The 17713-nt window shown below is 38.3% G+C and overlaps 1 protein-coding gene across 3 annotated transcripts in view; it reads right to left on the reverse strand.

Annotated features, from left to right (window-relative positions):
- Positions 1 to 1415: 1415 nt before the first annotated feature.
- Positions 1416 to 17713, reverse strand: part of NNT (nicotinamide nucleotide transhydrogenase) — a 47607-nt gene continuing 31309 nt past the window's right edge. For all 3 annotated transcript variants that reach the window (XM_055790195.1, XM_055790197.1, XM_055790196.1), the window contains exons 18-22: positions 17551 to 17710; positions 16116 to 16197; positions 5924 to 6042; positions 4831 to 4946; positions 1416 to 3579 (exon numbers count right to left, since the gene is read on the reverse strand). In XM_055790195.1, coding sequence (XP_055646170.1) covers positions 3430 to 3579; positions 4831 to 4946; positions 5924 to 6042; positions 16116 to 16197; positions 17551 to 17710 — 627 coding nt within the window. In that variant the 3' untranslated portion in view covers positions 1416 to 3429. The remainder of the gene's footprint in view (positions 3580 to 4830; positions 4947 to 5923; positions 6043 to 16115; positions 16198 to 17550; positions 17711 to 17713) is intronic.

Here is a 17713-nt window from a genome sequence, read left to right on the forward strand (position 1 = left end):
CTATTGTGAGATGGCTGACCCTGTGGACACAGGAAGAACAACGGAATTTGCATTCCTTGATTTTTAGCAAGGCCTTTGACAAGGTGATGCAAGTGATGAAAACAAACTCTTCTGAGAGGTGCACAGTAACGGGATTAGGCTAGGTAATGCACACAGGTTGCAGCAAAGGAAATGCCAATTATTTTTAAAAACACCCAAAAAACCAACTGTTCACAATGGGAAGAATCAAACATTGGAATAGGGTAAGAGAGACTGCGGAATCTCCACCCAAGAGACTGAGACTCAAAGCCTGCAGCAATCTGATCACACTTGATCTTTTTCCAGCAGAGGGCTGGGCCAAATTATCTCTAGAGGATCCTTCCAAACAACATTCTTCTGTAACTTTAGCAGCACAGTAACTTGTATCAAAAGCAAATATCCAATGTATTTTATTGGCCATGGACACACACTGCCAAATGGAAAAGTTCTAACTGCTGAACAGAGATTAGTGTCCTCTACCCTCTCCTTTTGTTCTTGCTGTGGTGCTTTGCCATGACTTGATCAGATTTTCATAGCCTGCTTGAAGCAGGTTAGAGTAAATACCTCTTGGGTGATAATAAGCAGCTGGAGATGGAGTAGAGTGAGTAAAATCTTCACACTAGCATTCAGATCCCCAAAAGGATATAGGCTATGGCTTTGCCATTTGTCAGACTGCAAATCCATATACCGTGGGTATATTCTTCCCAAGGTGGGCTGCTTGATCAAGACAGCTTACTTAATGAATCAACACCAGGTTGCAGCCCCTGAAAGAGACCTCAAGTCTTGGCTTGACCATAGCTTGAAGAAAATATGGAAGTTCCACATCAGACTTGTGCAATGATACAACTGAACAGACTATCAGATGGCTGAAGTTATTCATTTATCACTCACTTTGAAGGTACAAACTGAAATCATCACAAGAACCAGCTTGACGATCTTGTAGAACTAAGTTCTACAGCAAACTAAAAAAACAACTAAGAGCAAACTCATATGGTGTATCAGGCTCAAAGGGACAGGATTCACCTCACACCTCAGCTAATGGAAAAGGAAGTACTCAGCCAAGTTAGTTCTTACAGCTTTTTCTTCTTGCCTTCTGGTTTTTTTTAAGTCAAAAAGGCAACACACAGTGGGATCAACTACTCCCAGAAGTTGTCTAACCCTCTTCATTTATTAGAAAATGCTCATAGTGAAGTTGCTACAGTCAGGTGACATCAGTCATGAGTATTTTAAGGAACCATTCAAATTATAAAAAGAAATATGCATGTTTCACTATGATCCCTTTTCATTATATTATTCAACCTCAACATCCTGTTGTGGCATTTCAATCTCCTAACTCCCAGAAAGAATCTCAGACTACTTACTCAGGAAACACAACAGGAGAGAAAAGAAACAATCAGTAAAGAAAAATAATTGACTTTTTATTAGCACTTCAAAAATTACCTGATGTTCCATGGTAAAGCACAGTTTTAAAGATAACACTGGTACCTCTGAACCAACATAACAGTATGGGTTTTTTCCAAATAGGAAGGGAAAAAAGAAGCGTCCTCCCCTTATTGTTTTTGTTTTGTTTATTTAAGAAAAGCTAAGTATTACATTAGCTACTTATAAGCAGAAACATGTTGCATACTGCAGTTAGATATTTCGAGTCTGACAAGAATTAATGCTTTAGGTTTTAAAATCCCTTCAAATCCCTTTTTTGCTTAGTTGGGAGGGCAAAAGAGAGGATTATTTCCTTGTGTTCCCCCTCTTCCCATTTCCCTCCTATTTTTTGCAGACCTAAAAGTTGAATAAAATGAAATCAAGAGGCCATACACGCTACATTCAAATACAGCTGCCATGATGTTTTAAATTAAAATTTAATTGCAAGTCTTTTCCTGCAGTGTATGACATATCAATGCTTACATGATACTTTTTATTTCAAATTATATAAAAGATATTGTAAAAAGGGTAGCTTCTTTCATACATTGTTACATTTCTTAATGCATTACCTGTTCAAAGTCTTTAAGCGATCTTCACAAAAACAGAGGTAGCTAAGTAGAAATACTATGGTTTACATGAGGTCTCTATACATGGTGTAATAAAAAAAGTTTGTTCTATCAATCAGGATGGATTAATTTCAAGACTGACTTCCTAATAGTTTGTCTTCCTCTGATATGAATGCTTTCTAATGCAAGTAGAGCTATTCCTGTTTGGCCTTTGTCACCATAGACAGTTGCTACATCATTATGTAAAGATGATAAAGTCATTTTATTAGGCAAATATTTGAGTTCCACTCAAGTACATTTAACATAATCAAAACAAAAAAAAAATGTCATAATTATGTGCTGAAATTATTATGAGAATTTAACAGTGATTTTAATTACATTAGGGAGAAGTCAAATAATCAAAACACTGGATTAAGTTTGGTATGTTTCTGTGCTGTCCAAACAATAGCTTATTTATTTAGAAAAAAATCTAATAAACTCCAGCATCTTAAATATGTTCAAAAGTGCCTTTTCCAGCATCACAAAAATGTTAATTAAGAAAGCATCACTGAATTTTAAAGTAGCAAATACAGTTAAAAGTCTAAGTGAACATAAACTGAAAGAGTGTGGTCCAAATTCTGTGAACAGATCAGATGTATCAAGATGCCCTATCTGTGCAGAACTGGACCACATTTTTCCCCATACACTCAAAAAGGCAATGACTGGAAAAGATGGAGAACTTAGCAGCTGCTTAAAACAGTTAAGCAGTGCAAGTAAGTGTACATTTCATTGCCAGGCTTGAAAATGACTTGGTAGGTCCCTGAAATCCCCTGTTTTGTTTTAAGTAATGTAAGTGGGCACTACAAAAAAGTAGGACTGTATTTTAAAAAGAATTAGCTTTCCTAAAATGTTCCTGATTCACAGCATCCACACAATTCACAAAAGAAACAAAATATTGTTTAGAATCTCAAATCATGTAAGCAACTATATGCATCTGCTCGCATCCATTTGTAATTTTGCTTTAAGTTTTAATGAAATAAATAGTTGTTTCATCCAGCTTTGGTAAGCCAGAATACAATTTTGGCACAGTATTTTTTAGTGAATTTCCATGACAGAAGTAAAGACAGTAAGGAGGAGGAGCCAATAACTACTTAAAGATTACCACAAGTTATTAGTTCCTGCTTCTAACAGCCCAATGTTAACCTTAAAAAGCACATTTTCATTCTTTAATGTACTGCCTCATGGGAGACTTAGTCTGAAGCGCTAATGTGCCCATCCTTTCATAAAACCCTACATTTCCTAACCAAACTATATCCCCTAGATATCAATGCAGTCTTCTCCAAATACTGGCTGCATTGTAACAATAAAAGATTTTTCTAACTCTTGTTTTCCATGACCTCTGTGACAAAACTGTAGTCACAATCATGAGTGGAATATAAATCAGTATTTAGCTTTGATACGATTCCCTGACTTTGGCCTGCAGGGCATCACAAGTCTTCTTAGCATCACCCAACAACATGGCAGTATTGGGTTTGTAGAAGATTGGATTGTCCACCGCTGCATAACCGACTCCCAAAGATCTCTTCATTACAATGACCTGCACAGAAAGAATTCATGCTTGAAACAGCAAAAACCAACCACCACGCCCACACAAAGACAACACAAAACCAGCTGCCACAAAGAAAAGGCAGAGGAAGAGAGATCCCAAACCCAAATAGTGTGCTCACTGCTACAAAAATGTATTTTTAATTTTAATATAGCAGACAAATTGATACCTGAACGAGGTTCAGAAACATTTTATTATTAAACACAGTATTGCATGTCAGATGAAGAGACTGTAGACACTACACATCCATATGCTCTTACTTTATTCCATGAAATAAAGTCAAAGCAAGATGGACACTGATGATTGTAGCATAGAAGGGTTTTAAGGGTTTTTTTTTGGTTTTAATTATGTTAAGAACCCAATTCCCTGATAGCAACACAATTCAGATCAGCGTTCACATCAATACTTGGTGTAACACTCTCTGGTACTTGTCCAGACTATGGCTCTGTATTACTTCATATAGGGAATTTAAATTAAGTTTAAAAAAAACCCCACAAACCTAAATACATTTCAGCCACTGTTAGCTCTTGATTGTCAAATTAGTTAACCACAGCACCTTCAGCAGAGAAATTGTGACGCTTTACCAGCTTTGACCATATACATGTTTACTTCTCAAACTGCAACACATAGCTATGCACAAAACTGATAAATGTATGTGCCCGTGTCCGAGTACTCGAATGGCTAACCAACAGAAGTACCGGGGCTACAACTGGCTTCAGAACAAGAGATCAAAGATCTCCTATCAAGGAAACTCAAGTATACGTATCTTAGGTAAGTCACTGCTGCTTTCAAAGAGCAACACTGGCAAGGACTAAAGTGTCAGATCAGTCTAGACAGGCTACACTCTCTACTCATTCATTGTTTGGGGTTTTTTTATTATTTAAGTATAATACTAATATTTTTATTTCTACCTCAACATTAAAACTGTCAAATTTCCCATAAATGCTTCAGGGTTGCAGATGTCAGCAGAATATAATTTATTCTAATCCCATTTTTAGTAAAGTGCTTTCATTGTTTTCTTCTACTGCAGTCATCATTAGTTCCACTAAAGCACTTGCTGATGATTACAAAATCATGTACAGTGCATCACACTTGCAAAATACTGACTGGTTTGTTGGATGCCTTGCAGAAAAGCTTTTCATGGAAACCATAAAAGTAGAGTATTATTATCTTATCCTACAAACCCTGTTTTTAAAAGCATGCTAACTATGGCAGGTGCTAGCACAATTCTTATAATCTCACCTGTTTGGACTTCCAGACCTCAAGAACCGGCATGCCAGCTATGATAGAGTTAGGATCTTCCTGAGCTGCTGAATTAACTGTATCATTTGCACCAATCACAAGCACCAAGTCAGTTTCTGCAGCAAGACAAAAAAGAGAAAACTAATGAAAAATTAACTGAAACCTGAACACTGAGGCTGATGTTCATTTTCATGTTAAAACTGATCTTTAAGAGGCAGAAGAACCCCTTACTCTACAAATATTTATGGGGACTTCGGTCACAAATATTTTACAAACTTATCAGGTAAATTATATGTGAGAGTCCAAGTGTCCGCCACGTACCTCCAGCAAACTGCAAGCATCCACAACCCCATTCCAAGGGAATTGTTAGACCACTGCCATACAGAAGTTAAATCCTTTGATATTTAAATGTGGTTCCATACACATCTGTGTGTATTTCATACACACATCATCACTTAACAATTTATTTGTGCCTGGCTTTTCCTTGCTCTTTCAAAAAACCTTTTACCAGCAGCTTTCTGATTTTTAAATAAAGACGTAAGAAAGCAAGAAGTTGTCTGTACAATTCTATACTGGTTTGCAAGATATGACAGTGTCAAGTACAACACCTGACCTGAAGAATTAATTGTAGTTTTCTCTCTTCTCTCTTACTGCTACATACAGGAAACAGAATTTGTCATTTATTTCACAGCTATAAGCAATTAAATAAATCCAAACCAACCAAAAAAACCTGCCCTTGGTTCTGGAGGAAACATGTTTGACAAGCCTGTTTAATCTCCCTTTAATATCTACTCTCTTCTGTACTCCTTCATTCAATATTTCCCTTTGTTTTACCTGTCTATACTCTCTGCTTCTCAGTCAGGCTATTTCTTGTACTCCTCTGTGCTCACTTGCCATCAGCTGGGAGCACACTCAGGTTGCAAGAGAAAGACCTCTGCTCTCTCCAGTGGCATCACAACAGGCACAAGAGAAACTGAATAGTCTGGCTGAGATTTTCTATTTTTAAAATCGTTGTGTGATGTAACAACAGAATCAAATAAAAATTGGTAAGATCAAATCCAATCTGCTGGAAACTTACAGCTTGCATGCTTACCTGGGAAGTCTTCATTGATCTCATCCATTTCCAGCACAATATCATAGGGAACACCAGCCTCTGCTAGGAGTACATTCAGCTGACCAGGCATACGGCCAGCCACAGGGTGAATACCGAACCTAACAGGAAAGGAAGTTCAACCCCATTAAGGACTGCACACTCTGTTTTATACAGTAAAATTGCCCCCTGTGACCTACAGGGCTGAGAAATGCTTAAGTGTAAACACACACGGGAATTAATAAAATTAAATGGTTAAACCTTAACAATATTGTAATTATTTTCCCAGTGTTGCAGAGAACTGAATGGGTGGGAAAAGGAACGAGGTCCACAGATTAGACTCCTCACCTGGAGAGCAGCTGTTCCTTTTCTGCAAAGTTAGAAGTATGACTGACATAACAGGTATGCAAAAGAATATATTCTTTTCCCAGTAAAGTTAAATAAGCTAGTAGCACATTTTCAATCTTTCCATCATAAGAAGACTCTTTAAGAAAGTTGTTGCATCTGCAAAGTGGCTTTGGAGAGCCTGATGGACTCTTCTAGTGGCAACACAGAAGGAACTCGTGGCAAAAAAATGCCTAGGAATGCACCACTGTAAGATGGCCCTAGACAGCAATTTTCCACCCAGCAATGGCTTATACCAACAGGCTTTTCTTCGATTACTTTTGAAAGTAATAGGACTATTTCACCGTTCTGACTGGATACAATCATCAGCCTTAGCCATAACACACACGGTAAGCATCTGCATCCTCCTTCCAAATAATACATCTAAAAACTTTTGACAGATACCTTTGATTTGCTTTTTATGAGTAAGCCTTTTTGCTGCAAAACAACCACCCATATTAATATGCTTTGTAGGTCTCTTACATCATGGAAAAGTGAAAGCACCAAAGAATAAATGAACTGGCCACAACACAACACTCTTCATAAAAAGGCCTAAACACTGTGCAGCCTTCCTGAAGCACAAATCCACTCATAGACCTTGAAATGGTCTTGGCAAATGACCTTACTGACTCAAGTGTCTCTAAGAGAGTATGTGTGGTTACCATGGTCTAACACTCCAAGAGAAAAATCATCAGGGACTCTACTTTAAGCACAAGACAATGCTTTTCTGAATTAGGTTAAACATGCCACTTTCTTCTCATGATCGAACTTAGGAGGAGGGGAAAAAAAGGAAAAAAAAAAAAAAAAAAAAGGCAGGGGGATTGAGAAGATGCAGAGTTTAGAAGCTATACCAGTTCAAGCGTAACAATTTAAGAAATGTTTTCAGAACAGCTAAAAACCAGTTTAGATAGAATACACTGCTTATGAGTTACTAAAAGTTCAGACAGACACACACAGTAGCAGTGGGAATCTTACGGTATGAATGCAGTTCTGTAAGAGTAAAAAACTGACAAAACTCAGAACAAAGACGTTAAACTGGTCTAACTGTAACTCCCAAAGATATATTTTAATTACATGCAAATCTACTTCTTGTGGGCAGATTGTACTCTTCTGCTCATCTACTGGCCCTGAATAAACTAGGCATATCAAAGTCTACTCTCCTATGCATTTTCTGTCTTTCCAGCCCTTGGAGCTATCGCCAAATGTCATGCTGACTCAAGCACACCAGAAATGCCTCAGGTCAATGTTGTATATGGCTGAAATTAAATGTTTAATAAGGAAGCTAACATGTACTTTGGAAGAGACATAAAATACCTATGAGAAAACTGTAAACTCTTGGATTTCTGAACAGAAATTTCTGAGCAGAAATCCAAGTCAGTCAGGAATGCAATAAAAGGACTTCTTCAGAAAGGAGGGGAAGACTGATAAATCAGCTCTGCATGACAGACAGACTATCACATATTTCTATTTTCAACTCCACTGCAATGGAAGTGGATAACGCAGCACTGATGGTCCACAAGTCACAGTCCAATCATCACAGATCACTTGTGAATTTAACACTCTGCAAAAACATCCTTAAAAGGGCAACCGAACACTCCAGCAGCAAGACAGCATTAAGACAATGCAAAGATGGGACAATGGGTAACTCCAGCAACAAAATTAAGGACATATGATTAATCCACATAATACCAGATATACTACAATTTTAAGCTCTAGGTCAAACAGCAGGATAAACGCTAGCTTTAAAAATAAATACTTTTAAAGAAACAAAGAGAATAGATTGTATTTGGCTAGTAAATTTTTGGGATCCTTTTGCAAAGGACAATACCTAGAATCAGAGAAAGGTGAGCAAATTACAGGACAAGACATTAACAGCTTATGTTTCACACCACTCAGTAATATAAACCATGTGTAGTACTGCAGCTAGTCTTCAAGTGTACCAAATTCAATCACTTGCAGTACAGTAAGAGAACTTTTATTCTGAAGTATACTTGAGAAAACCCATCACTACTCTGGCAGTGAAAATAGATTTTCCAACAAAATTCTCTTTTGTTTCTAATAAAATTATTTGAGCATCTTTTCAACCAAAGCTACTTTGGCAATACACAAAACAAAATACTTGTGAGGTTTCTATTAAATACTATATACACATACAATATTATTTCAAGGGCTGGAAAGCCAAAATTTAAGCTGCCAAGAGAATTAATGTCACCTTTGGCTCTTGCCAGGAATGGTGAAGTCAAAGAAAGAAGAAAATAAAGGGGATAATTATCTTTGTTCAGGAAGAGTCATGGCATGAACCATCAGCAGCTGGAGACTTCTGACAGACTCTGCTTGAAACCACATACTGCATACTCACAAAGTTTGAGAAAGCTGCTCAGACAAAAGCTTTTTGGATAAATACTGAAGTGACTCCCAGAGGTCTGCTTCTAAGAGCCTGTTAACCAAATATGACAGTAACCAGCCAGTACCTCTTGAAACTGGATGTGCAAGTGTGTCAAAAAGAATCATTAAAAATACGTGCTTATCTTTGTTATTTCACAAGATAAATTCTATATGCATCTGGAGAAAAATTAACCTGTCCAATAGAAAGCAGAATTCAGGTAAGCACTGAAACAGTGACAGCCAAAATCCTTGATGGCTCACAACACGTCTAATAAAAGCTGCCTATCTTGCTTCTGACTCGCAACAGCAGCAGTTCGTCAAAGCTATGTGCATCGTGCGTTATGGCAGAAACATTGTCATGTATGCTCTCCCAGATGTTCAAAATATGAACCTCATTCATATTCAAAAACTGAACACACATACAACTGTAAGAGACATGTTTCATGGAAAAAAAATGTTCTAAAGTGAAAAACTGACAAGTTTATTTGGTATATTTTTAATATCAGCACTCCCTTATGTTGGTTGGTTTGTTTTTAAATCAAGCCAGAAATCTCACAGTCTTTGGCTTTCTGTTTACATAACATCAAGTTTTCAGTCTACATATACTTTACTCATAACAAAGATTCACAATCATACTGTGTCTGACTTGAAACATTATTCTGGTAATTCACTGAAACACAGAATTCACCAGGAAATTTTTCTCTTGACCCTGACCATGTAATGTAGGGCTGGCTTATCATGCCCAGCTGTCATGTAACTGAAGTGAGCGTACACCTCCTTGCTGCTAAGCTTCACACCTGAACAGCAATAGTACTAGGCAACGATATCCAGCCTCTTTAACCAGCTTCTTTTGGATACTTTCTAGTTTTAGAAAGGCAACACAGCACACTGAAAAATGAGTTTATATTTTGAACCTTTTTGTGTAATACAAAGAGTCCAACATTTTATTTTAAATTTAGACTAAATATCTAAAACTCCTGACATACACATCCTATCTAGGACAGCACTTTCCACATCGAGTGCGCTTAAATTCAGGGGGTAAAAAAGTTAAAGCAGTTGTCTTTTTCATACCGCCACAGTCAATACTATTTCATTAAAAAAAAATCACCAGAAAATCTCAAAATGGAAATTACTTTTTATACAGTCCATAAAGTCAGCATCTATCATTACTATAACTGGCCAGATGATGTGCTTGTAATGAATACTGAATGAGCTAGCATCTACATAACTCAATGCAGAAGTGTGTCACGATCACTTCATCTATGTAAAGATAGGATTCCTGTCATTACGCCAAAGCTGGACAGAGTGACGTAAGTAACATTTGGCTGGTGCCTAATTTAGCTTACTCAACACTTTCAACATTGTATATACAGAGAATAATTTGCCCAAGGGTTTTGCCTCACCTCCTCCCAGCCACATTCACTTTATTTCTGTTTTGACACCTCTCCACCTCTGTTTCCAGTACAAACAATAATCTGTTACTCAAGATTAACGGGGGGGGGGGGGGGGGGGGGAACACCAAACAACTAGATGAACTGCGTAGTACATCATTCAGATATTCCACAGCTTGAATCCTGCCATATAACAACAGCTGCAGTGTAGCATGACTTGTACCACAGTATAATGCTCTCATCACACATTACAGATGACTATGTAGATTATTAGCTTCAAAGGACATAGCTACCTTAGGCTTGGTGTCATGTCTGAGGCAACCTATCCCCAGAAACAGTACTTCAGCACAGACTAAGCTCAGGGGTTCTGCTGGGGGCAGGTCAGTTTAACTGAATTAAATTAGTTCAATTAAGCACACTTAAGTAAGTATTGGTAACTACTTCCATCCACTATGGTTTATCACAGCAAGGGCAAGATCCAAATATATGGTATGGACCTTAGCTCAATGCAATAACCCTCCCAAGAATCCAACTGCAAGGAAGAAAGAAGTGTCTGCTTCCATAAAGCATCGCAAACTAAGGTCGCCCAGAGCTCAGCTGGCCCATATGGAACCAATGGCATACCTACAATAGACCCCCAGGAGCATATAGCTATAGCTGCCTCCTTGCAGCAGCAAATCAGATACAGCAAGGTTTGCTAGCTCTCCCTGGCTACACCAAGACAGCACTTGAGCTAACAGATCTGTTGGACTCCATCTGTCCCTCCATCTGCATCATTAGTAATTCAGAACCCACACAGTTAATCTGACTAGAAAAAACAAATGAAGAACTGACACACATGTAGACACTTAGTGTCTTCCTAGTAAGTGCACTTCAGTGTCCTAGCAACTTGCATTAACACATGTTGTTCTTATGCTGCCATTCAGCAGTGACAGTAATTTCTGTTTTATACACACCAGAGCCAAGCAGTATGTTAAGACTGGCTGGGAGAGTATCTTAACAGCTCATCCTTTAAATTCTTCTAGATTTTCTTGTAAAGCAACAAAGATTGGTAAAGTTAATCTGTTTTATTTATTAATTTGTACATAAATGTATAAATGGCACCCATTCACATGCTCTGTTACTCATAAGCAATTAGAACAATGGAGATAAAAAAACCCAAAACCCTAAAAACATCTGATTAGAGCTCTGCCATAAAGGTAGCAACAAAAAAAAAAAAATTCAGGTCCAACACTAAATCTATGCTGTCACATTTTCAAAACTCGTGCTTCCATGTGCTCAAAAGTAATTAAGATTCTCTAACATCAGAAGACAGAAATCCAAGACTTTTGCACCTCAAATCCTGTGTTCAGTTTTGGGCCCCTCACTTCAAGAGGGACGCAGAGGGGCTGCAGCGTGTCCAGAGAAGGGCAGTGCAGCTGGTGAAGGGTCCAGAGCACAACTCTTACGAGGAGCGGCTGAGGGAACGGGGGTGTTTGGCCTGGAGGAGACTCAGGGGGGGCCTTTACCACTCGTATTTACAACTGCCTGACAGGAGGCTGTGGGCACCTGGGGCTTGGTCTCTTCTCCCAGATAACAAGCAACAAGACAACAGGAAATAGACTTAAGTTATACCAGGGGAGGTTTAGATTGGTTTATTAGGAAAAGTTTCTTCACTGAAAGGTTGGTCATGCATTGGAACAGGCTGCCCAGGGAGGTGGTGGAATCACCATCCCTGGAGGTGTTTAAAAAAAATGTGTAGATGTGCTGCTTAGGGACACTGTTTAGCGGTGGACTTGGCAGCCCTGGGTTAACAGTTGGACTTCATCTTAAAGGGTTTTTTCCAACCTAAATAATCTACGATTCTAAGACATCCACCCATAAAAATGAGGTTAAAAAACCCCAAACCAAAACACTAGCAACTTAGTAACTAATTTGAAAGGCTGTTAAAGAGGCAATTTGCATTTCTCTCAACTATGAGTTACCAGAAAAGCAGCATATTTAATTATGAGTTAGGTTTAGAAACTCTATACAAAGCACAATTTTAAGAGTCCTTTCACCTGCAATACATTCTTCTTAGCAAGAATTTTTTACTACACAAAAAAAGCCCCTCATTGTTAGAAAAAGTCTCAGGAAAGTCATACTGTGGCAAAACAGTTAACTAGACATGGACACAAACAGCGTCAATTACTCATGCACCTATGGGAATATATACAGTTAACAGTACTATAATGACACAGAATCGTTATATATCTACATATAAGATTACGATGGAATATAATTTAATTATGTAAAAGAACTCAGAATTTCACAACTAGGGGCCTACAAACAACACAGCATGTCACCAAGGAACTTTGGTGAGATCTTTCAACAATTTCCTCAGTTGTAACTCTGCAGAAATACACCAGTTGCAGAACAGGCATTTCCTCCCCAAGGCCAATGGATTCTGGGGACTACAGGATTCAGCCTATGAGTAGTTTTGCTGTTCTACCCATCCCTCACACGGGAAAACTATAACAAAGGCTCAGCAATACCCAGCTTTCTATGTGATCCTGCTAATGCATTAAAGATGTATTCTGCTGCAAAACTATCTCAAGTAAGCAATGATGTTAGCTATGCAATTTAATAACTAAAAGAGTCTGAAGTTTCCAAACTCTCCCATATTTCTAAATTTAAACCTAGTCAAAGGTTATGCATCATGTTATATAATCTGTGCACTTCACTGAGAATGTTATGGCTATAGGCAAAGTAAATGAAAACAACAGCTCCTCTGGATCAATCGTGAGTCATGAAGCAAAAAAACCCCATAAGACAGATGCAATTTTCCTTGGCACAGCATGGGCATTACAAATTGATGACAATAGTATGTCCATGCTGGCACCCCTCCACAGAGGATGTGTGAGTGTCACTACATCTGGATGGTGACCGTACTAGGGTCCCGAGGCACTCCAGGCCAACTGAAACCAGAGGGACAGCAGCTGCACTTAATGAACACCGTGGGAGCTCCGCAAAGTGATGAAAGGCCTGAATTACCACAAACTGTAAATACAGATTTATTTCATTAAATACTAGGTAACCACTGCAGTGATCCTTTCCTGAAATCGACTCATTTCAAGTATAAGCCAGTTATTTCAAGGATTCATTCACATTTCTCCCTTGCAAAGCCAACATAAAAGGCAAACCCATTAATTCTCATTTCACTAAGGCTGATAAAAAACATAAAGCTCACCCCCACAGAAGTGCTGAAAGGAAAGCCAAAAGCATGTGACACTCGTTGCATTAGCCAAGAAAGGTTCTGTTGTCGCACAGCTAATGGGTCTTCAAAACTTTTAATGCCATTTGGACACACACAGAGCTTTTGCTAAACACAGAAGTAAGGTGTGAAGAGAACTGCTCCAGGAAGCAGATATACCAGCACACACACTCATTTTTCATGTATGCATGAACAAATACATTGATAAAGCAATTTTATATGCAAAATTGCAATGTTCTGCGTTAACACTAACAAGTAATTGCCTATAAACCCTACAGTAACCCTGCTGTTATCCATCACAACACCTGCTGTAAAACACTGCAAAAACTTGCCCATGAACTTTTAGTAAGCTTAGAAAAATATTGCAAGAAAAAAAAAACCAAAACCAAAATACACTGATTGCTAGAATACTGAGTCCCAAGGAACGTTACCACCCAATTGAAATAAACACATGGAAATCAGAGAATGAGTTTGGCTAACCAGCATCTGTCAAAATGAAAACCAAGCCTTGACTAATTTTAAAGTATTAAGTTACCATAATTGGAAAATAGTTTCCCAAACAATCAGCAAGGCAGGCATAATGTCAGCTTTCCAGTACTTTCAATATCTATAAGGCCTAAGAAAAATTGAAGGAGGAAATGACTTTTGGCCAATACTGGCACCTAAGAATTATCTCTGCTTTTTGAAGCAGCACTCCAGAATAAATCCATGGGACTGGCCACATGCACTCCAATAATGCTTCCATGAAGTAATCAAATAAGTCTAATAGTGGCCTTGCTTCCAATAGCAAAAAACTACAGGAACCCAGTAAGTGCAGGTTTAAGTTACTTAATGGATTGGATTATCACAACAGGAGAGGATCAGAGCTGCAATTCTTCACCCTCCAGAAGAGAAGGCTCAAGGGAATCTTATCAGTGTGTATAAATACTGATGGAGGGGAGTAAAGATGACAGAGCCAGGTTCTTCTCACTGGTATCCAGTGAAGAGACAAGAAGCAATGGTCATAAACTGAAACACAGGAAAAACCTGTTTTACTCTGAACATTGGAACAGATTGCCCAGAAGGCTTCAAGTCTTCATCTCTGGGGGACTAGGTATTCAAAATCCAACTGGACAAGATCCTAAGCAAACTTCTCCAGCTGACTCTAGTTTGAGCAAGGGGGCTAGCTGAACCAGACAATCTCCACAGATCTCTTGAACTTCAACCACTCTGGAATTCTGTGAAGATTCAAGTTACATCAAAACAGTGACAGACGTTTAAACCCTCCGACCTTCCTGTGTTCACTAACTACTTTCTGAACAAATCAGACTGTAGAAACTTTCAAAGCATGGCATGAAAGAAGATACCACAACCTTAACGCTTGTAAGAGGCAAAGGGCTATCTGTGGTAGCTAAAGTCCTGCTGGTAATGTTAAGATCACATGGACTGACTTACGAGGATTGCAAGGAATGTAACAGGCATAAGATCTACTTTTAACAGAGACACTATATGCAGTCCAGAAACAGGAGCTCTTGAGCATCTGCAAGACACTTCTCATCAATGCACACTGAATGTCTTCAGCTATTCCAGCTGCAGGAGGGGTTAGCAGAAGAGTGAACAGGCAAGGTAAACTGTGGATTCCTAACCTAAGGACACCTAATATTATAGTGTGGTTAATTCTTCTCAGTATTGTTTAAAACATGTCAATCAGAATTAGATGTTACTGTCTGTATATTTTGGGGTTTATATATATAAAAATGTTTCTGTGTAGTAGTAAGCATCACTTCTATCCATGCAAGTCAGTTATCCCAGGAAAGAAGAAAGTCCCATGTTCACGGTGCAGAGGCTGCTACCCAATCCGATCTACCCTTCTACTTCATACCAGACTGACCGCAGCAAACACTTCTCCATACTGCAAGGGGCTTCTCATTTCCTGTGTAGGATCTTCACACTATTCCCACTGCAAACCTTTAACTACTCCCCAAGCAGACGAGTCCATTTCCCTAGGAAATCAGGACTTAGAAAAAAAAATAAAGCTATTTTAGCCTAGTAAACAATCCCCATTAATGGAGGTTTCTCTAGTAGGCAATTCAAGGCACTTATGTTAGGCCTGTGCTCTCTCCCTGTTGACTACAAGCGTAACGAGTAACTGTTCTTCCTGCACTGAAGTCTGCTCTTGTGATTACTCCTCACGGTAACGTATTTCCACAAACGGTTGCTTTCATAGAGCTCTCCAAGCTCCCCACCTTTAGAAAAGGCTTCTAACTGTTCCCTTGAACACAATACGAAAAGCTACAATAGTTTTATTTTTACAAAAAACTTCCTGCTTGTTTTGTACAAAAACACTACTACATCAAAAAGGCAGAGCATACATACCTAAAGGAGCTAACTTACCTTCCAAGAAAGTAAGATTTTATTGCTACAATAAAGTATGACATTTTAAAGCCATTCTTCTTAACTGAACTTCAGCATGACATAAAACAAAACAAAACCAAACAAAAAAAAACCAAAAACCTATTCTCCAGCTGCTGGGGTTACCTCCAAAAGCCAATTTTAAGAAGAATGTAAGAAAGTAAGGGATCTTTTACACTAAAGCATAAAATTTCTAGATATTCAGCTACAGGTTAATAAAACTACAGCATTCCTCCGGCTACTATTTCTGCAAGAAAGAGGTCAACATAATCATGACTGCTGAAAGAAAAATGAGACCAAAACAAACACTTGTAGGAGATTTTAATGGAATGGGGGGGGGGGGGGGGGGGGGGGGGGGGGGGGCGGGGAAAGACAAAAACCTGGAATACTTTTCATCAAGGCAAGTACTTACCTGACATTTTTCCCTTGTTCTCTCAACATCTTCACCAAATCAGCTATGGGGTACTGAGCTTTTGCTGCACATAAGCCATAACCTGAAAGAATTTCCAAGTTTTAAACTATTTTTCTGTTTCGGTGCAGACAGAACAGTTACACACCAACAGAAGCTCTCATAAATAAAAATAAACAAAAAAAAATTATAAATATATATACACATACACACATCCCTCTGATACTCTCACATTCACAGCCTAACCACTTTATCTCTTCTTTTTGGTCTCCTGGCCACTAATAATGTAGTTGTTTGACCAGCCAAACTACACAAGCAACTTATTTCAGCTTCACAAAATACATGTTCCTTTTTTAAAAAAGGACGTTTCAGACACTGAAAAATTGATAAAGAGGCTACTGTCAGGTTGCTTCACCACCATTATCCTCAACAAAATTATGCATAATGCAAATCTAGTAGTTGAATATGACTTTTAGCAGCAAATACTCTTTTCAGTCTTTCTGTCTGAATTAATTCATCACAGCAACAATGTCCAGGAAGAAAAAGGAAAGTATAAATTATTAATGGTGTCCTCAAGGTCTGACCACAGCAGTAAGAGGAAAACTCCTTGAAGATGTTTGCAAACTTTGTTGGAAACAAAGGTAACTTCCCAAATTAGAACTCCACCTCACTGATGTTTTTCCCTTGAGCTAAAGCAAAATAAAAGACGACTTTGTTTTTTAGCCACCTTCTCATTCCAACAGTAAAATTAAATTTAACACAATAGCTGTAGCATTCAGTTGAAGGAAAGCAAGTCTCGAGCTATTCCCTACCTTACCTCTCTTAACAGGGAATGTGCTATCAAACCGTATGAGCCTACAGCCAACGTAACAGTTTCAGAAAACTCAGGGGTTTGGTTTTTAGGGTTTTTTCTACTTTATTTCCAGTATATATGGTAAACTAACTAAGTTTTACATGGGTTTCTGGCAAATTTTTTTAATAAAACAATGCAGCATCAAGCAAGTAGATGAGAAGTGTAAATAAAATCCTCTCTTTCAGTAACTTAACAGACAGGTGTTTTGGTATTGATACCACTGGTATTGTGGTAGTGCTTGGTAACTCACACCACAACAGCTGCACACAAAATTCACTGTAAATAAAATTTACAAAAGACAGCCTTTGTGCTGAAGAATTTAAAATCTAAAAAAATACGATGAATTCTGAACAGACATACACAAGGAAAAATAAAGTGGCATACACATGTCTACACAGAGGAATGACAACTGACCTGGGAACAAAAACAGATTCTACAGACCCAGTCAATATTTGACATACTGAGATGCTGCAGCTGCAAGTCAGGCTACAGTTTTTTAGTTTGGGTTTTTGTTTGTTGGTTGTTTTGGTTTTTTAATAATACATCATCTAAACATCTTGCTGTAGGAGTCAAAGAGTGTCTTACCTGGAGTAATAATAATGTTATTTGCTTCTTTTATCATTTCAATTGCATTGTCCACATTGATTTCTGTGTGGGTTCCGGTAATCTCCATGGGCTTCCCACCAGCTGTTGATGTGGTGCCATACCCCCCTAGAATCACATTTGCAAGGGAACGGTTCATAGCCTG

Source organism: Falco peregrinus, chromosome Z, assembly GCF_023634155.1.
Source record: "Falco peregrinus isolate bFalPer1 chromosome Z, bFalPer1.pri, whole genome shotgun sequence".
Lineage (NCBI taxonomy): Eukaryota > Metazoa > Chordata > Aves > Falconiformes > Falconidae > Falco > Falco peregrinus.